The following is a 22,421-nucleotide window of genomic DNA, read 5'->3' on the forward strand; positions in this document are numbered from 1 at the left end:
CGCTATGTGATATTTCTCTTGTATAAAGCAACTAGCAAATGCAAATAATAATCTTAAACATGACAGTGTGGTTAGAGATGCCATCCTATGCTGTGTGGGAAGAGTTTGGGCCTCATGGCGCAGATTTCTCAACCCTATCTTAATCTCAATACCGGATACTTTAAACTGTTTGGGAGAGGGGGTTATAGATTAATTAGGAATAGAGCGAGCACCTTTCTTCTGACCCTGAATTGGTCAGGACCTTAATAAGATTATAGTATACAGGGGTAAGTTGGGATGCTGAGTGTCAGGGATGCACACAAGCTAGTTTTTCTGCATTGCTTGGGAGTTGCCCAAGCAGTTAAAAGCCCCTGTCTTATTGGAGGCAATACTGATTGATTTAGGTGGTAAAAGGGTGTTTTACTACTAAATGAGGGAGGGGGAGAATCTGCTGCCATAGTTAAATTCTCTTCCCCTGTGCTGACATTTTTCAAACAGTCCCCCTCTACCCCACATATATTTTCAGCAATTTTCAGTATGCGCGTACTTAATATGGTTCCCTTCAGATGTTGTTAGGCTTCAGCTCCCATCAGCCCCAACCAGCAAAGATAGTGATCAGGGATGGGGGGTAGGGTCCCACATTGGTTACCCCTATCGAATATATAAGTATATGATGTTTTATTCTTAAAGGATGATTCCATATTCTTCGTTTCTCACTTCAACTCTTCTCTGGATGGATATTTCAGGGATTAGCATTCATGATTTAAAAAATAATTTGCAAATGTCTTCAGTGCCATCTCCTCTTTAAAGAGGAGTATCTTTTGTGTATCTCAGAAACCTCCTAAGTACTCATTGTAGGGAGATTAGAGTTTTGGATTGTTTGGACAGTTTAAGGTTTATTATCCAAATGTGTTTGAAAAGCTAATGACCAGAAAATGTCTGGGGTGGGATGTTGTTCACTTTCCGTGAATGAGGCTGAAATGACTTGTATAAGTAAACTTTAAATGTTGATGGTTGAGTTTGCAACACTGTCCTTGGGCTTCTGAAAAATTTATACAGATCCTAATTACTCATGTCACCTTATGTTACATTTCCATGCCATTTCAAATTAAATATCACATCACAGAGTTAAGAGAATGAGTTGCTAGAGATAGTGTTAGTACTGCAGCAATATTTAAGCAGTTTCGTGGCATAGAATGCTCCTTCGTTATTTTGATGATTCTCCCAAAAACCCTGTGAGATATATGGTTTTTATGATCAAGAACTAAGGAATTAGTGACTTTTCAACAGGCCTACCACTGCTTGGGATGTATGTAAGATTTGGAACACCAGTCTTCTGATCAAAGCCAAGCATTGTCCATTGGAACAATTGTTAAATTTTGTTTACTGTGTTGTGTTTTAAATAGTCATGTTGTCTTTTATTATGTAACAGCAGAAAACCAACTTGCTATCACCAGCTGTTTCCCCCCATGTTTGTGCTTTCCCTCCCTCATATGTTGCCTCACTTATTTATGGAGCTTTCAATGCTTCGGTTTCAGGTGCGAATGTCTCTCTGGTTTATGTGGTGTTCCAAAATGCGAGGCAGGCTACATCCCCCAAATAGTGTCACGTGGAGACGGAACACCTGGCAAGTGCTGTGATGTCTTTGAATGTGTCAATGGTATGTTACGTTCTCAGTGTATTTGGACTGAACATTTTGAGAAGTTTGGTTTATGGCTAATTTATATATGTTGCCCAATATGGGGCACAAGTAGAAACTATATATAAGTTTACATAGGACAATATTCCTACTAAAAACTTGTAGGGTATTAAAACTTAACCTTATTTAGTAGGGGTCTGTTAATACTGGGTATGATAGGGTACTTCTATGAATTAATTATTTTTCAGGAAAAAAGAAGCATATAATACAACAATACGAAAGCCATTTTAAATAGTCCATAGCCATAGATTAATTTAGAACCTCTTGAACACGCTACCAGAACCTTTGACGATGACCTTGAAAGACAGGTTTTAGCCATGTGCTAGAAGTCGTGCAAATATTTATTTCATTGGATTTATACCTACCCTTCATCCCAAAAGAGGTCAGGAACTGCTGCCTCCAAGATTTTGTCCCAATTTTGGATCAAAATCATTACAGAGTTTTATCTCTCGGTAAAGGTATACCATGTTCCTATTTATTGTGCTAACAGAAGGCTGTCTTAAATAAGATGTTGTGCTTACTGCGTTTAGAAAGTGGAAAGGAGCACTCAGATCTGCTACAATGTTTTCCGAGTCCTGGTGATGATTGCAAACCACTCAGGAAAGAGCACCCCTTCTTGGTGCCTGAGCACTTTGCAGCCATCTTCCTGGCAAGCCTTTTCTCCTGCTGTTATGTGCAGTTCATGTTTATTTTTTTTAAAGTCTGCTGCAGGTGCCATCATAGGCAACTCAGTAGATGGAGGGGGAGGCATGTTTCAAGGGGTGAACCCAGCCCTCTTTACACCTCTGTGTAAATAGATTATTGAAGAATTGTATCCTTCAAGTTAAACTGCTAAACTACAAATTAAGCCACATCACTGGCTAACGAGGGGGGGCACAGTTAATTAATAGTGGTATGCAGCATTATTATTATTATTATTATTATTATTATTATTATTATTATTAGAAAGTTATAATTTCATGTTATTTACACATAACGTGAAAAATTGAAATAAAGTGGAAAATAAATACAAATCTTCCAAAGCATATCTGCAGTGACATGGTTTTTCAAATACTCATTAGGGAAATCTGAAAGCAAGCTATTTTTGTTTATTCTATTCTGATTGATGGCCAGGCAGGCTGTGATGCCTCTATGCTAATGTAGCAAGTGAATGGGCCAGGCACATGGAATTTGTATTGACGGCAAGGCTTTACCTGTAGCTCATGCCCTGTATCAGGTCTGAAAAGCCCCAGTGAATGCTCAGAGATAGCCAGATAACTCTCTGGATCCTGGGTCACAAAATTAGGAAAGCATTGGGCTACTAGTTAACTACTGAGATTTACTGCTAAATGTCAGCATTACCTGTTATGCATTATTTTCTACTGGGATTCCTAACCTATGACCCTCCAAATGTTTTTAAATTCCAGCTCTCATCAGCTTCAGCTAGCATGCCCAGTTGTCAGGGATGATGAGACTTATAGTCCAGCAACTTCTGGAGGGGCACAGTTTAGCTATCCCTGACCCATTAGTTCCCAAAATATCAATAATAAACAATAAGTATCAACAAAACTACTATAAATATTCAGAGTCTGTGCATCCCAGTATTAGATTAATTAAATAGTAGTTTAAACTTAATTAAATCTGGGACAGATGGCAAGAGCAAAAGCAAATCAGTTTAAAACAAACTAAAACCATTTGAATGAAGTATTTAAGAAAGATACAAAATGAGGGTTTGGGAAACAAATATCACAATTGGAGAGAGATCTGTTGGAATGTAATGTTAAAGTGCTGTCTAAAATGTATAAGATATTATTGGATTAGGAGACAAAGGATGAGCAAGTAAAATCTTCAATGATACATTGGGCAATATATATTGATACAAACCCAGATTTAGATGTACGTAATGCTAAGCTAAACCATGGCTTAGGGCAGTAGCAGCAGGATCAAGGGAGAGCAAAGCTGCCATAATTTTTGCTGTGAGAGCCCACATGCTTGCTCGTTCATGCTTAGCCAGGATTTGACTTAGCGTTAAGGGTGAACAGGCCTATAATCTCTAGAATTTTTGAGGTTTTCTGCCATCTCTCTTTATATTGTTACATTTCATATCTTTGAGTTCATTTTGAACGAAAATATCAAAGGGGCACATGCTATTTTAATTACTCCTTGAGATGCTGTGTAATTATAACATGTAAACCAAGTAAACATTAATATATTTTTCCTAAGTACCAGGCAAGATGCAGATATTCTAGTGAAGCATCTTTTGTTTGCTTGATATAAAAACACATCAAAGATCACAAACAAAATGATATAATAGAATAATAACTCTCATTGTAAGAATTATGTTACAAAAAGCACCACTGCTGAAATAATGTTTACTATACAAATAACAACTCAAACTAATAAATGTATAGTATGCTACTGGGCTATAGATCTAAAAACAGTGAAGTTATGCCTTTAAAAGGCAAACTCAGTTAAGGATTATTATTTTCTTCTTTCTTTCTCTCTGTTCCTGAAATTTCTGTTCATGCTATGTACCACTCTTTGATGAATGTTACTGTGCAAATATGTGTTTAAAAATCAGTATCCTTTAGGGGTTCTATACCCAAAGTCATAAAGTTATAAATATAACAGAGGTTCTTTATTTAAATTTAGATCTACTGGCTTCTGGTAAGATACAGCCCATTCACATTCCCTTCCATCCTATGCCTACTCCTTGCCCCCACCAGTTACCAATGGAAAAAGTTTTCCCCACTGGTTACCAGTGGAAAAAGTGTGCTTCACCGGCAGCCTTGAAGTAATGGCTCCTGAAGCATCCTCAACAATCTTTTCATATAGAAGAGCCAGAGATGGGGAAGCAAGCTGAGTACCTCATAGTGGTGGTTCCTGAAACTTCACACATACACACACACCCCTGGGTCAGAGGGAAATCAATGCTCCAAATAATGATAAAGAGAATGAAGTGAGCATACTCTGTAGGAGACCTAGGTGCTTTGCAATTCTAGATTTTTTTCCTAGTGTTTTCTGGCAGAGAAGGAAACACTGTGAGGGGAAGAGTAGATGAGGGCAAAGTAGGGCTTGATTTCTGGTCTCAGGTTTACCTGTAATCATGTTTTCTGATCTAGAAAGCAATCCTGAAAGTCTCCCAAGTTTATATGGACTGGCTGCTGCTGTTCAGTGATGGCATCAATGCAGCCAGGCTAGAGCAGGAGATGGCAATGTGATCCAATCCTTGTGGGAAAGGTGGATATGATCTTAGGAGAAGGAGTGATGGTGGTGATCTTGAGAAAAAGAATGAGGGATGGTGATGGTTTTGAAAGAAATTGTGTGGGAGGTTCTAGCTCACTCACTCACTTTTGGTTCTGGCCCTCTCCAGCACTAGCATGCAGCTCTGAACAAATTACCCAAGAGGGAATGTGGGCTTTCACCCAGTGGTGGTGGTACCTGTTTTGAAAAGACAAAAGAAGTTGTCTGACGGTAATTACAGTATTATGATGACTACTTGGGCTGGCAGTGTAGCATCAGGTAAAATAAAATTCATAATTGGAAGGACTGTAGCTAAGTGGTAGAGCATCTGTTTTGCATACAAAAGGTCCCTCCTTCAATCCGCAGGTAGGGACTCCTGCCTGAAACTTTGGCGAGTCACTGCCTGTCAGTGTAGACCATAAAGAGCTAGATGGACCAGTGGTCTGAGTTGGTATGAGGTAACTTCCTATAGTGTTACAGAATAAAACACATTATTTATGTGGAATTTAGCAGCTACTAATTATCATAGCCACAAAAGCAGATTTAAGATAGGTTAGGTAGGACATTTAAGCAACAGATATCCCACGAGTGTGCTACATGGCTTAGTGAAGGAAAAAGAACTTCCTGCTGATAATCTTCTGAATTAAATACAAAAGTGTCATCCAGGGTTCATAGCAATCAAAAGACGCTGCAGTCACCTGTAGAAATTGTCTGCAAAGAAATGTCTGCAATTGTTTTGTTTTCCTAATGTGTTCTGACTTCTAAAACGGTTGGAGTAAGATGATCTTGCTCTTAACAGACCTTAATCGCCTTTTGAAAACATTCTCTGAGTTCCAGTAACTTTCCAGATGTAGTGCAGTTTCTGTTAATTAATCCAATAGTGTACCATCAAATATTTTCTGTTTCTGTTCATTGCACTGAAATAACTCCCTTCAGTGTCAATACAGATAGCTAAACCATAAGAAACCACAGGCATATATGAAAGCCAAGATGGTCCAGTGGACAGACAGAATTGCCAGACAACATAGGTATGTAACTCCTGACCCTGAGATGCTTGGACTGCTTTGATCCACCTACAGTTCCTAAGCTCCAGGTACATCTGGGGTTTGCTTGAGCAGAAAGGGGCACAGGCAGCAGTGTAGTGTAGAAGTTGTAAGAAGGTGCACTGATGTTTCACTGCAAACATTGACTCTTCTGAATTCATTAAGATTATGCATTTTGAGGCATTCTAAATTGATAGGCTGTGAGACAAAGGACTATTTGTCACACCCCAGTACCCATAACATTTAGCTATATATCTGCTACCTTTCTGTTAACCGAGTGAATAGGGGTTGTGGTTTGTTTGTAATGTAATCAGAGTGATAGACTGCATGATTTGCATGCAGAAAATGCTAGGTTCAATACTAGTCTGAAATCTAGAGAGCCATTGCCAGTCGGTGTAAGTGCCAAGTTAGACCAATGGTCTGACTCCTTAATGAGAAAGCTTCATTTACTCATACAGAATCTTAGGACTCAGCTATACAGCTGCAAATAAAATGGTTTAAGTGCAATATACAATGTGACAATAGATGGCAATGGTGAGCCTAATGGAAAATTCAGCATATTTTTAAAAACGCTTTTAAAAAAGCATTTTCAGAATGTTTTTAATATGTGAGTAGATTCCACCTTAGTGTCTTGAAAGTGCTAGGTATACATTATCACAGAAGTACTTGCAACAACTCTATGAGATCGATCCATGTTATTTTTCCCTTTATTGACAGTAAAGAAACTAAGGCTGAAAGAGTGTGTTGCTAGCCCAAAGCCACCTTGAATTGGAGACGTCTATGTCACTACACATTCTGTGGTTTAATGTTGTTTAATGTCCATGTGCCCTTTTTAAACCGTAAATAGCAGTCATTGAATCCCCCAATTAGGATTGGACCACAACAGGGAGGGAGAGCTTAATGCTTCCTCTGGGTCAGAGTCACAACAAATTTTCATTAAGAGGGAATTTCCTGTTGGGCTAAGTGGGAGCTGCCTTCCCAATGTAAATAAATTCAAAAGGGCATTTTTTTGGTCAGGGCTACAGTGCAGGCACAGGAAAAGGCTCCTCCCTCACTTCCTGATTGGGGGCCCTGGTGCTGCTATTTGCAGTTTTAAAGGTATACATGCAACATTAAAACAGGTGTTTTATGTTGCATCTAATTTGGCCTGAAGCTGCTGTGGTATGTTAGCTTCCATTAAGAATAGACAATATTTAAAAATTCTTAGGCAATTTATCCATGAGATGAATCGGTAAAATAATTCATTTTCATGTGCCACTCTTGAATATGAATGTTTCCAGGATAATTGATAAAAAATAAAATAAAAATTAGGGTAGTTAATTATCAACCAATAATTAGCAATCTGTTTCAACAGAGCCTTTTTCCTGGCATAAGTGAGTATTTGTAGTACATAAAGGTAGAATGGATTTTGGCATATAAATTGGGCTCAGATAAAAGGGCAGGAGTGCTGCCAAATGATTCTGTGCAATGTGGGGGCTTGCCATGACCTTTGATCCAATGAAGGAAAATTATCCAAAATTTATATCTGTGAAACCAGCATAGTCATGAGCATTTTTCAAAAAATACATTTTTATTGAAATAAAATGTAAAATGAACAGCAACAGTCATATTTCATTGAACAAAACAAAACATGGGCTGGGTGTTCACCAGCAAACTCTGGTAGCAGAACTAAAACAAGAGAGTTAAATATCACCCTACGGCCTCACAGTAAAGAGGCTGTATATAGAACTTTTTTTTTCTGCACCCTGAATGTCTTTCAACTTTTTGAAAAGGCCTAGCCCAGGTGTGATGAAGCTGAGGCTAAGTTCAAAATAAGTGGCTCTTTCCTTGATAGATGGGTGGAGTAGCTGGAGTACACCAGTAGTTCTTCTGTCACTATCATTCTTTTTTATAATTGTAGATGTAGAACATGCCCTAGAATATGCAGCTGCCATCCAGAAAAAAATACCTTCCAAGCTTAAGTCCCTCCTGAAAAGCGTTCCTGAATGTTAGGGGACCCTCCAGAACAAAATAGGATGTATCATGGAGGACTACAGTAGGTAAAGGTAGGATTAGCAAAAATCATGTTCCCCAGCTTTCACAAGTAGGAGCAATTTCAGCTGAGGCACTTTCAGCCTGGTATATATTAAGTAAACCGTGAAACATTTCAGAAACAAAAATCCAGATTTATTTTTTTTACCAAGGAGTAGATAATCATATATCTGAGAATTTCATGAGTTAAGTCACTATGCTTTTTATATCCAAGCACCTTCATGAAAAGTTATTTTGTTGTTATTGTTGCTATTTTCAGAAGTGAAGCCAGCTTGTATATTTAATAGTGTGGAATATTATGATGGAGATATGTTTCGAATGGATGCCTGCCGGTTTTGTCGATGCCAAGGTGGTGTGTCTATTTGTTTCTCGGCACAGTGTGGTGAGCTACATTGTGACAGATACTATGTACCAGAAGGAGAATGCTGTCCAGTATGTGAAGGTAATTATTATTATTATTATTATTATTATTATTATTATTATTACTCTGGTGCTATTTGAATTTGATTTAAGAGTACAGTCGACTCACAACTTGGATGCATTTAACTTCAGCAATGACAGCTTTACATGTTTGGTGGCCAGCCAACTGCGATTGCACAAATTAAATGCATGCAAGGGGAAGAGCTTGAAAGCTCCCAGGCTTGCTTACTGAGTGCTGGGAAGGTCTCATGAGATCTCACAGGACCATCTGAGATCTTGTGAAACCTCTAGAGCCCAGTAAGCAAACCAGAGAGTTTAAAACTCCACTTTACACCGGGGGCAAGGCCCACTCAGCACACTGGCTTCAGGAAGGTTGGGATGGTCACACGGGTGTGGTTCTGGGCTTGTTTTAGCTATACATGATTTCAGCTTTACATGTAGTCCCTGGAAGCTAACCCCTGCACAAGTTGTAAGTCGTCATAGATTTTAGTATTATTTAATGTGTTGAAGCGATAGCTCATAATTCCTGGCAAAAGAACCTTGAAATTGGGACGGCTGCTCAGGATGCTATTCACTTCCTTGATACCCCAAGAGTTTTATAAATAATCTGAATTGTCTCTAGTGCTTATATATCTTCTGCAAATGTAGTATTTCTGTCAGTTTTCCTTATTAAAAGACAGTCCAATTCATAAAGTTCTGTAAAAATATAACTCACTGTTGATAACATTTGGGAAAGATAATTTACATTTTTGACACTTTTAAAGCTGTGCACCCTTGCTGTTGTAATGAATATCAATGTGGTCTTGTAATAAATTATTTTTAATCCTGTGTTGATATTCTCTCAGAGTGTTCAAAATGCTATATTATCAATAAAACATATGTATTAAACACTACAAATAAATTGAACCATTTTGATGTGGTTTGGGGTTGTTTTTTTTAGATTCCATTTCTCCCGTTAGTAATCCTGCTGGGTGTTACGCTAATGGCCAGATTCAAGCACACGGTGACCGCTGGAGGGAAGATGACTGCACTTTCTGCCAATGTATCAATGGAGAATCTCACTGTGTTGCCACAGCCTGTGGACAGAGCTGCTTGAATCCCGTAAAAGTGCCTGGGGAATGCTGTCCAATGTGTGAAGGTAAGGCATGGAGAATGCAAAATACCATTTTAAGAATTGACATAAAAACTTTTCTAGTGTTAATTTTCAAGGCGGTGCTAGAGTTACTGTTAATATTCAGAGGAACTACTGTAGTATGTGACCTCAGCCAGGCACAGATTATGTAGTGAACATCAGAGCAACTAGGTGCCGACTTTCCTGAGGGCATACGAAGCCTTCCCATTTCCCACACTCTGCATAGGAGGAAGAAGAAACACATCTTTATCGGTCAGAAATTTTCACTGCTTCATCATATTTGCTGGTAGTTTCGTTGCCCACCAATGTTTTGTGCTCTGCTCTAGATTCAGATTCAGGTCCCCATCCCTACTGCTTTGCAGTCAGCCATTGAAATTCAGCTGGTTTCCAATGAGGGTACATTGCCTGCCTTGCCCTGACAAGGGGGGCATGTTTGTTTTTCCTTCTGTTATGCACCCCTCTTCTGAATACCATCAGATCAGGTTTGACTATGTGATAATAGTAGTGAAAGCAAACAAAGCCCTCCCATTGCCCTCACTCTGAATTGGAGAGAGAGAGAGGGAGAGGGAGAGGGAGGATACATTTCTGTTGCCCAGGTAACTGGGTGATTCTTTCTGTAATTCTTCCCAAGCTTTCCTGGCAGCTTTGCACACTTTCTTGCAGGAATACAAATGCCATGAAAAGGGCCTGAATTTCATAGTGGGGGACGGTGAACATTTTCATGAATGTACTTCCCATTGCAACTTAGTAGTTGTTTGAGTACTGTTGATTAGGAGTGAAAAAATGAGAAGGTGCCAAGTATCTGAAGATGTTCCATTTTCTGAAACATTGGAAAGTATTTCTCTCAAAAAACAAATCCTGTTTCCTGTTCAGTACTATCACTAATATTATTAGCTTTGGATCATAGATCTAAGGGATTTGCAACAAGACTGAATTGGCTTCATTGTTTCTGAAAGAAATGAATTTTATTTCAGGCTCCCCACTATAAAATACATTTAAAAAATGTAGGCTTCTGAAAATAAGAACATGAGAACCAAAAAAATGCTCTCCCCCCCCCCGAATTTTTAGGGTTTTTGTGGTTTTAGATACTTTCAGAGCACTAGCTCTGCAGCTGTTCAGAATTCTAAGAGGCCAAATTTGTGATAGGTTAGCAACAAGCCACACTCCTGATTGACTTTCCTTTTTTGATGCCCACGGTGACATTGATTTCACAGAGAGCCAGGCCTTTGGCTAGATACCTCAGGTGAAATTTATTTATATATTTATTTTGGAACCTGGATTCCATGGTGAAGAGCACTCTCACTTGTGGCAGTTTGTCATGATCTTTCATATGATCAGTCTTGGGACCTTTTTCTGAAAAAGGACACACAATGCTTGTACCATACATAGCTATGGGAGTCCAGTGGTTTAGACATTGTTTTGGGAAAATATTCCTGAACTGATATGCATCTTGTGAAGTTGGTGAATCTGTGTTGCCCTTCATATAAAAAGCTGAGAAGGTGCAGATATGTTGAAAAAAGAGAAAAGAGAAATGAATGCAACTCTGTTCCAGGCTTGTCCATACTCATGTCTGATCTGTTGGGAGAATTTTCATGTTTCTTCCTTTGCCTCTATTGTTGCTGTAGAATATCACCTCCTTTGTGAATTCTTTGCTTATATTTCTTCTGTAAAGTTTTAATTAAAGGACCAAACCAAGCAATGCAGCCTTAAAACGACTTTGTTGTTTCTGCATTAGGAATTTGGGCACCAGGAAGGAAATTCTCTAGCACTGAACTTGGAACTGGTATTTTTCATGTAATGAACTCGGGGAAAAGAAAAGCTGTCTGGAATGCTAGCTATGAGGATGGAAAACATTTAGTCACCCTTGGAATGATATGAATGTTTTTCCAGGAAGCTTAAGTAAACGCATATTATGCAGCTCAGGAGGCAGCATTTAACTTTTTTTGGAAGACAGACAATGTTCCACAAAGAACATGGAAGTTTAAAAAGTTAATTAAGGAACAGGTTTGTCAGGGGCAAAACAGACTGTTATGTTTGATTAATCAGTTAACCTTGCAGCTGCACACTTTTGTGCACTTGAGCATATCTTTATAACATTTTAATAAACTATAATATAGGCATTTTAATGAATCATTTGCCTCTGTGGCTTAGATAGAAAGATGCCGGGCATAAGAGGAGAAGCTTCCACGTGCATATAAGGAAGGCCCCAAACAGGGGTTGTTCAGGGGCAGTGGGGGAAAGTAATTGAGCTAGGAAGGAAGATGTAAGGAAGCTCCATTCTATGAGCAAAACACTGTGTGTGGGAGTTAAGATCCAAGAAATTGAACTAACTTTCTATTGCCTGCTCTGTCATATGAATTTAACACAAGGGGTCCACAATAAGTCCAGCTCCTTTGAGGACCATAACACTTAAAGATTTTTGGTTTATATTGATGGACTATCATGTTCTGGAATGGGGTGGCCATTCTACCCTTCCTATCTTTTGGCAGACAGCATGAGTAGATCTTAGAAATTGTTCACCTAAGTTCAGTGGTACCTCAAATTACAAACGGCTCAGGTTACAAAGGCTTCAGGTTACAAACTCCGCTAACCTGGAAGAGTTACCTCAAGTTGAGAACTTTGCTCCAGGATGAGAACAGAAATTGTGTGCCGATGGCACAGCAGCAGCAAGAGGCCCCATTAGCGAAAGCATGCCTCTAGTTAAGAACAGTTTCAGGTTAAGAACAGACCTCTGGAACAAATTAAGTTCATAACTAGAGGTACCGCTGTATTGTCTGCTAAATCTTTTCCTGCATGTTTTGTTTTTTTATTTTTACAATTCATTGCCAAATCTGAATTCTTTTGGATATTCATGAATGTTTTATAATGCAAAGCATATATGCCGATCATTTAGCAATTTCAAAATTTTTATAGACTACCAAAACCTTATTGATCCTCAGTGCCCTAATAAGCAATCATTGGGCACTGTAGGCAGGTAAAAATTAATTAACCAAGCAGACCTTATTATAGAAGACAGAGTATATTGAATTATGAGATTGTTTTAACTAAAGTCTATGGTAAGGAGAGTAGACGTTTTTGAAAAGCCACTAATTAGAGGTGCCACCTTCTTAATGCCGTCTCTCTCACTGTGACACAACATGATCTAGATGATGTGGACAGATTATTTGAGGTAATTCTAATATGCACCTTGCATTTTGAAACTTTTAAACACTTTCTTCTAAACTTGAAAGGAGAGGACTCATAAATGGAAAGTACTCAGCAGAGAAATTATTTAGTAGTTGTAGGTAATACAGCTCATGTTCATAAAGAAAACGAAAACATGTATTTGCATTGTGTTTCATGATGTAAGGAATCTGAATACAGAAGGCATTTAAAGAGAAGTTGAGTATTTTCTAGTAGTTAGCTGTCCCAACTCTTCTCCGACTCATGACACCTCAGTAACTGACTTATCCTTCAGTAAGGCTCTTTCTACTGCTGCCTTCATTTTTTCTGTAAGTACTTAGTACACACAGGGACCTACAAATAAAGTTGCCAGGTCACTAGTGTAGTTCTTGTAGGACCAGCGGAGAAAAGCCTCCTGTGTTCTCTGCGATTTAGTGATCACACAGTAAGAGGATCGAGTTGGTTTTTAAGGGCAGGGTTCCACATCTTCTGACCAAGAGATTGCAGTACAGTAATGTGAAACCTAGACTTCGCAGGCAATATTAATGTAGCATGTCGTATTGTCGTTACCAAATATTTTGTAACTGTTTGGAGACCTTGCACAATTTCAGCTATAATGATATCATGAATTTGGTGATCTGTAGACAAACTGTTTAGAGTAGACAGTTATACCAGGGAAACACTGAAAATAGAGCTGGAACTTTATATTGAGCATTCTTCATGAACTAAAAAATAAAATTGCCCAGTGGTTACAGACATATATGCAGCTGGGTTGGTGGATTCCCTTGTTAAAATGGCATCACATTGGGTGTTTATTGTGACACCCACTGTAACACCCATTGTAAACCTGTCAACATTATTTAGCTAGTTCAGCGTTAAACTTTAGTCTGTCAATGTTATTTTCTCGATAGACTTTCTGAATGCTGGTGTATATGGTTTGTTAAATACCACAGTGTTATTCCACAGAAATTCCTATGAATTAATGGCTGTCTGTTGCAATTACATTTATCTTTAAATATAATTGTAATCAGTAATATCAACAGCAGCCTTCTTTACCATTTCCATCCCTTTTTAAAAAAATCTTTCTACAGTTTAGAGTCACATCTAAAATATACAGAGACGGAATGTTATTTTCCCATCCATTGTCTCGTCATCTGTGCACTCAGTCTTTCTTCTGCAGTTTATCAAGGGCAGCAATGAAAGGCTAACCTAGGTCACATGACCATGTGTGCTTTTTCAAGCTTAACTGTTTGTCTATTCAAATAGCTAGAAGCCTGGCAGTAGCTGAACTAGCTTTATTTGTTGAGTCTTGTTCAGTGAAGTGAAAAGAGCTGATTTCCCCCTCCTTTTTTTGTAACTGCATTTTTTTGGGGTGGGGAGGGAGGGGACTGAAATTATTTTTTTTGTCCTCTTTTGCAGCTTATTGAAACTCAGGCATCCATATAAAATTACTCTATCTTGGGGTTTACCTTTGTGGATAGGAAAAGTTAGTTATTGATAAGCTTGTTCTGAGAAAAAAAAAATGATGTATAGAATTGGAATCTGTATGGGAGTAGCTGCAGTATATATATTAAAAAAAATCCACATATGAACAACTACCAGCAGTTGTTTCTGCCAGGCATTACAGAACTTCTAACACATTATTCAAGAAAAAACAGCTATCCTTCAGGAATATGCAAAACATAAACAATTGTCGTTTTCAAGGGTTGAAAGAAGTAATTGAGAATAACAGCACAGCAATGTAAATGTATATCAGGTCTCTTCTCAGCATCCAACAAAGACTGAAATAAATATTTCAATATTTCATGAACACCATGTTAAAATTTCAATAGGGCATAATAAGAGCCTGTTGGGTCTGGCCAATGGCTGCATCCTGTTCTCACTGTGGCCACCCATCCTTGTGGGAAACCCACAAGAACACTCCTTTGGGTACAGCATAGCCATCATGACTAGTAGTCATTTATAGCTTTATCTAACATGAATTTGTTTAATTCTCTTTTCAACCCATCCATGTTGGTGGTTATAACTATGTGCTGCATGAAGAAGTATGTTTTCAATTGTCCAACGTTCCGTTCCATCTGATGTTCATGAATTCTAGTGTTATGATCCAGCAGGCTCATCTTATATCCTTTTGGAAAAGGATATCTAGCTGCATGCCATGAATAATTTTATGAATAATAAAACCTTTGTCTTAGGTATATAGTAAGCTATGCATATTCTGGTAGGATTGTTCGTCAAGTTTTCTGAAGGATTTCCTTATCAAACATTGTGATTGAACATGTGGCATAGCACCTGCTAGTTAAGAAGCACATTGACCCCCCCCCCAGGCCCGGTTAATAATTTGATTTTTTTTCCTACCTAAAGTTTCAAAACTTCATTCAGATGTACAGGGAGCTGTTTTGCTAGCATCTAGCTTTTTCTAACATGTATTATAATCCAATTTTGCAATAATTTGTTTACATAAATGAAGGTTTTAAAAATGTTAGCTCTTCTCAGCTTAGCATTATATCTGAAATCACAAATACAAAATAATGATTTAGCACACTTGATCATGGCTGTCTGGACTATACATTTTCTTTGTGGAGTCAGTCTACTTATGTTGTGCCTAACAAAATGAAATTTCAAACTCATTTAAAATCTATTGGGACTACTGTGACATTAGAAATAAGATATTTGCACCATTTCAGTGGTTTTCTTTTACAATAATTGCACAGTGCACAGCAAAACATGAGAGCCTTTCTGAGTGATAATGGTTTCACTAATAACTGCCTTTGCTGGCTTCACTTTGTTATGCCTCTGTGGTAGATCTAATAGAATTCTCAAGCTCATCTAAATTGCTTGCAGCATTTATCAGTTCAATGAACCAAATCTGTTTTGGCACTGGCATTGGTCTTTGCAGAATCTGAGGATTCCAAATACCAATAACTTATATTTTTGTTTTGTTCTTTAAATATTGTTATGAGTGCCGGTGTGGTTGCTCGAGAGCAAACAGGCAAGACTCCCCGTTGATCTTTCCAAGGCTTTATTATCTGTCCAAAACGTTCACAATGCAGATCAACTCTTTTCCATGTCTGCTCAGTCGCTAGCAGAATCTGGGAGTGGGCGGTCCTTAAACTTTCCCCAGCAGAGTAGTCTCTTGACCCCCTTCCTACGCCTCCCCTCTCTGCGCGTAAACCGACTGCGCAGGGAGGGTATGGGCAAAGGGGGACCTTCCTCCCCCTCCCCCACTTTGTTCATGCTCGGTGCTGTGGCTCTCCCTTGCATCCTCCGAGCCCTGCATCCCTTCCCCACTGGAGGCGTGGCTTCCCTCCTCCGCAAAGGAAGTGCTGCTTCTCACGATCTTTGGAGCCTCCCTGTAACCCAACTGCCCTTCCGCCTCTCACCTTTGAGCTGATGGCAGTTTCCTGACAAATATGTAAGGCGTTCTGAATTTCTCTCGAAAATCATCTGTTTTCTTATTACTGACAAATCCTTGGCAGCATTTTTTCATTGCATTCATAGGAAATTATGCACATAGAATGTATGAATTTAATGGTGTTAAAAAAAGGCCAGTTTGAGACCTCAGTCATGTGTGTTTTAAAGAACATGGTGAAATGTTTATACATATGTCTTTCAAACTTGACAAAGCATATCTGTATTGTGTGTTCACATGGTGTATTTTATGTATTCACAAAAATAGTGAGAAATGGCCACTAAAATATCTTGCAAATACTATGCAATATAAAATAGGTACATTTCTGTGTCTGATGGTCTGGAAATTTATCATATGAATTAGAAAACTCATTTGAAATTAAGAATAATGGTCTGGTTCCAATGAACTTCTGTATGTGTAGAGTATTTGTGGCGGCAAAACAAGACTGCATTTCTTTGCCTACTAGGCAAGCTTAGCACACCATACATCCATCAATGAATATAACATTTGGGTATGTACTGTCTAGTGTGCATACTCTTCAATGTAATTAACAACCCACAGAAAGTTGAAATACAGGCATGTGGTTCAAATTTATGGATGTTGAGTTTTATCGTTGTATGCTTTAAGTAAACATTGGATCCAACACATTAAGTTCCAGTTAATCTTTTAAAGGAGTTGAGCAAGCTGTGATTGCCACAAGCTCATTTGCATAATATGTGAAATTAATTATTTTGTTTAAGTTTACTGAAAGATGGATTCTGATGAGACGGGTCTTAGCTTTGGGATATGTTTGGTTGCAGGCTGAAACTACGAGTCACTGAACAAATATGGTAGGCTCTCCACTGCAGACAATGGTTTTAGTCCCTAGCCATACCATGTGTGCTGCACAAAGCAACAGTTAGCACCTTGAGCAAAATTATGGCAAAGATAAAGTCAGATCCTGTTAGTGGCAGGAAACTGGGGGAGGCAGAGCAATTGTAACAAATCTCAGTTTCAGATTTCAAAGCAGATAGCTAATGGGATCTGAGCAATTAAATGCTGTTCTGCTACAAATGTAGTCAAGTTTTTCTAGTTGGCTAGAGCCGACAATGTCCAAATTTTAACACATTTGAATAAGCATTTCCATTAATGACTCTTAGATCTGATCATGTGCATATTTTAAAATAAATTATTCCTTTCTTTCCATTAGAGCCAACATACATCACAATAGGTCCACCCACGTGTTATCCTCTGGTGAATTGCACATTAACTGAGATGGATTGTATTTATGACTTCAGAGTAGACCAAAATGGTTGTCGCATCTGCCAGTGCAAAACTAGTAAGTATACAGTTGATGCTGAATTGTGATTCTGAAGAGCCTATGTTGACCAAAATCATTTTCAAAACATTCTTGGCAACTTTGCATTCTTTTTTCCGTCTTCAATACTATCTCATGCACAATATACCATGTTCTCTTTTCCAAAATATATATAAATAAATAAACTTATGGTGGGAGAATACCCTTTTAAAAAATCTATTCAACAGAAATGAATTTCCATATATATATATATATATATATATATATATATATATATATATATGAATGATATTAATTTTGTCAGTCATATTTTTGGACCCTGCAGATAAAGGTCAGTATGGCTCTATAAACAGTTTGGGAGCATTTGAATGGTCATCCACCATTTTTAAAAGGTGTTTGTGATCCTGATTTACTGATGTAAAACAGTTTAGTTAGCATTTCTGTGCCCATGAAAATGGGGAGATGGGAGAGAGCGCTATTCACACATTACATATAGCTAGCTACCTGTTCACCCCAAGGGAGTCAAAAGCACTCTCCCCTATTGCAATTTCCAGCAACTGGTATTCAGAAGGATATTCCCTCCAGCCATGGAGGCAGAACAGCCCATTGATAGCCCTGTCCCTCATGAATGTCTGGGTTTACTAGAATCTTGATTAACTCCTCTCAAGCAGGCTTTCTTCTGAGATGGTTTTGGGGTGCGGGAAGATATATTCCACCTTAGACCTGAATGTGTGAAGCCACAAACTTGACACCCAGTGGTCTCCATACACAAGCAGAAGTCAACTCACACAATGCTGGATTTCAGACATGTGCTCTAAGGAGTGTTTATTGGTGGGATTGCAAATTTGATGTTTGGGGTCAAGTCCTAATAAAGAGAACTGAGGGGAGTGGTTAACAGGGAAGCATTATGTGGTTGTTTTAGTTGGACATATTTAAAGAAAGCTTAACGTTGAGTTCTAATGCATCATGGGAACTAAGGGGATGTGCCAAACTTCATGGAAAAGGTCAGTTTTGAGTGGATTTTGACAATGATTGTATTAGCCATAAGCTGTAACTTTATCAGCAGTGCATTTTCAAGGGGTTAAGAATGATCAATGAGAGCTGATTTGTGATAGCACTTACGCAGATTGAAATAAACAAAAGCTAAAACATAGACAGATCTATAGCTATAATTATAGACAAGTTTAAATATAATTGCACTTAGGAGTTTAGTCCTGCATTTTCCTTCTTTCCAACCCTGACAGTGCTTTTGACAAACTGCCATTTAGAGGCTTCAAACTACAGGGAAGGCAATTTGCTGTTCTTTTCGATTGCCCCTCTCTTCTGTCTGGTCAGTCCAGGGGATGGTGAACCATTTCTCACTGGTGGACCAGATCCTTATCCATATCCAATTTCACAGATGTCCCTATGACATCAGGAGATGCTGCACTTTAAAGCCCTGAGTGTTCTGAATGTAAATGCACAGCTGGGCAGTGTTGCAAACAGTCCTGTGCTACTCTTTGAATTTCAGAAAACCAGCTAGTTTTTAGAGTTTTGAAGAGGAATGTAGGGAAGTTTGTGAAAGAGGTTTTAAATAGTCCTGCACTGTTCTTTAAACTTCCAGAGGTTTAAAGGTTTTAAGCACCAGCAGTTCAAGGAGCAGCATAGGGTTGTTTACAGAAGGGAAACTGCTTGCAACTTCTGGCGCAGGGCATGCTCCCACTGCCATCTTCTTCTTCTTCTTCTTCTTTGGCGATCACTCGTAGCCAAGTAAGATTGTCTTCTATAAACACGGTTTTAACAATGAGTCCGTAAGTGACTGTGGAGGCCAATTCTGGATCCACACGTCCTTCTACAGTGGGGACATTGGTTTCCGGGCGGGAGTCGATCACGGTGTGGATTTGCCAAGTGTGCCTTCCTCTTAGCACGTTTCTCCCTTCCGTCCTGAGTTCGAGTGTCTTCAAAGCCCATGACACCTTTGGTAAAGGCTGTTCAGTCCCACTGCCAATCAGCTGATGAATGAGGGGAATGGCCTCATGGGACAGATTGGAACCCACAGTGGGTTCAGTGTGACCTGCATGATATCCACTCCTGCTCTTAAGAGTTTGCCAAAAACCAGGGAGCTTTTCTTCTTCTTGAGCAATCCTGTTTTCCCCATCCTTAGTATCCCTGCTTCTCTGGGGCCCCCCCAGACCCAGAAATTCTACTTCTTGGCCACTTGCCTGGCACCATGACTAGTTGTCCTGTTGTTTCCTCCACCTCTTTAATTTGTTTTGTTTTATTTGTACTTATAAACAGTGATGATAAAAGGCAAGAAATCACAGGCTAGCAATTTTTTCTTTGTTAAGTTGCTATTCGAACTACAGTTTGCTTATGGTAGCTGAATACTTAATCTGCGATTCTCAAAAAACCTTTAGAAATAAATATATACAAGCTGGGGGAGGAAATATTCATTAGCATTTCTACCATATAATGCATTTCTTTTAAACAATTAATAATGGTTAGCAAAATATACTGTGATGTATGTCAGTTCTAACATTATAGAGTTGATCTAGTTGAACATGATCTGCATTTTTACCTCCACCAAATGAAAAATCAGTCCTGAGTGTGGAGCTCCCTGAAGCACTACTTCTCCATACCTTTGGTTTCAGTAGGGTTTGTTGTCCCTGCTGCCACCAGTAAATGGGAATTAATGCATCAGTTGGGCCCCAAGAGACATGGACAGTGAAGGAGCTGCTGCAGTGACCCGCAACACCTATCCCATGTTAGTCTTCCCCAAGTGCAAGTTGGTTCCCTTGCTGGAAGTGAGGAGAAGCATTATATGTAAAGGATGTGTACACTTGTGAAGAGATCTGTGACTTGGAACATGGAAGACAGATTGAGAGTTTATGGGTAAAAATTGTAGGAGAGGGAAACAACAGTGACCTTAATGGGGGCGTCTGCTATAGAGCTCCAAGGCAGACTGAAGACTTGGGTGTGCCTCAGGGGAAGTCCAACAGATTTGGAAAAATGGGTAAGAAAAATTTGTAACTTTTCTTTTTGGCTTTTATAACACGTTCTTTATTCTTTTTTCTGTACTTTATAAAACTAATAAAAAATATTATAAAAAAAAAGACTTGGGTGTGCCTTGATAGAGCAGATTACCAAGCATTCAGAAACGAGAGATATACGAATCATGGGAGACGTCAATTAACCCAATATCTGTTGGAATGCAAACTTTGCCAAGAATGTAAAGCCCAACAAGTTTCTCAGTTGCCTTGCTGACAATTTCATTTCCCAGAAGGTGGAAGAAGTAACAAGGGGGTCATCTCTCTTGGACACTATCCTCACCAACAGGAAGGAACTGATCAATGAAGTGAAAGTACATGGGAACCTTGGGAGGAAGTGATTGTGTTCTCTTGGGTTTCATTATACAGAGGCAAGGGAAAGCTGAATGTAGTTGGACATGCACTCTGGACTTTAAGACTGCTGATTTCAGAAAGCTTAAGAAGCTACTGGGTGAGATCCCATGGTCAGAAATACTCAAAGAAAAAAGGAGTTCAAGGTGAATGGGAGTTTCTCATTGAAGGTGAAATATTGAAGGCACAAATGCAGGCAATTCCAACAAGAAAAAATGATGAGAGGCACCTAAAGAAACCAGTGTGGCTGTAAGGATGAGCTGAGATGTTAAGGGCATCTTTAAGAAATGAAATAAATGAGAAATCACAAAAGAGGAGTATGCACAAGTAGCCAACTTACAAGAGAGGCTAAAAATAATAAAAACTGTTTCTTCGGACATGTTCAAAGCAAGAGGAAGAACAAACAAGTGGTAGGTCCTCTGTGTGGAGAATATGGATAAGTGCTATTGGGTGACAGAGAGAAGGTGGAACTGCTCAACACCTACTTTGCCTCTGTCGTCATGCAAAAGGAAAACAGTGCCCCACTTGGTGATAACAGAATAATTGATACAAGGAAGGAGGTGCAGACCAAGATAGGAAAAGAGAGTGATGAGGGAACATGTAGCTACTTTAAATGAATTCAAATCTCCAGGGCCTGGTGAGCTGCACACAGGGATACTCAAAAGGAGCTTATGGATGTAATCTCAGAGCCTTTTGTCTGTAATCATTGAGAATTGTTGGAGAACTGCTGAGGTCCCTGTGGATTGGAGGTCTGCAAATGTTGACCCCATTTTCAAAAAGCCGGGGGAGAAGACCCAGGTGTCTACTGACCGATCAGCTTGACGTTGATATGAGGAAAGGTCCCAGAACAGATAATTAAATAGTCAATTGTGAGCACTTAGAAAAGGAGGCTGTGATTACCCCAGCATGAGTTTCTCGAAAACAAGTCATGCCAGATGAATCTCATTTGGTTTGGTTTGGTTTGGTTTGGTTTGGTTTTTTGATAGTTACAAGCTTGTTGGATCAGGAGAATGCTGTGGACATAATGTATCTTGATATCAGTAAGGCTTTTGACAAAGTTCCCCGTGATATTCTTGTGGAGAAGGTGATAAAATGTTGGCTGGGTGAGGTAACTGTTAGGTGGATTTGTAGCTGGTTGACTGACCAAACCTAAAGACTACTAATGGTTCCCTGCCACCCTGTAAAAAAGTGACAAGTAGAGTGCCGCAGGGTTCTGTCCTGAGCCCCTTGTTGTTCAACATTTTTATACACAATTTGTACTAGGCTGCATCAACATAACAATTGTGTCCAAATCAAGGGAAGTAACAGTACTGCTTTATTCTGCCTTGGTCAGACCACTTTGGGAGTCCTGTGTCCAGTTCTGGGTGCCACAATGTAAGAATGCTAGCTGGAACACCTATCATGTATGCTTTCATTGAGATTTCTGCATTGCAAGGCCCCTTCCAACTCCACAATTCTATGATGATTCTGTGATTCACCTTATGGTTGTGAACGTATAGTAAACAAGGTACACTTTAGGATATAATAAGCTGGTTTTCTATACATGTTCACAGCTTATCTTTTAAAATCACATGTGGTTATTGCTGTAGCTACTCATTACTATTTTGTACAACACAAGTTAACCATCATTTTCTGTCTTACCAATAT

The 22,421-nt window shown here is 39.0% G+C and overlaps 1 protein-coding gene across 2 annotated transcripts in view; it reads left to right on the forward strand.

Moving 5' to 3' along the window:
• Positions 1-22,421, forward strand: part of CRIM1 (cysteine rich transmembrane BMP regulator 1) — a 125,626-nt gene that overhangs the window by 79,264 nt on the left and 23,941 nt on the right. For both annotated transcript variants that reach the window (XM_083732220.1, XM_083732221.1), the window contains 4 exons: positions 1,518-1,639; positions 8,234-8,416; positions 9,335-9,532; positions 17,290-17,418. In XM_083732220.1, the coding sequence (XP_083588346.1) occupies positions 1,518-1,639; positions 8,234-8,416; positions 9,335-9,532; positions 17,290-17,418 (632 nt within the window). The remainder of the gene's footprint in view (positions 1-1,517; positions 1,640-8,233; positions 8,417-9,334; positions 9,533-17,289; positions 17,419-22,421) is intronic.

Source organism: Podarcis gaigeae, assembly GCF_964106915.1.
Source record: "Podarcis gaigeae genome assembly, chromosome: 3".
NCBI lineage: Eukaryota > Metazoa > Chordata > Lepidosauria > Squamata > Lacertidae > Podarcis > Podarcis gaigeae.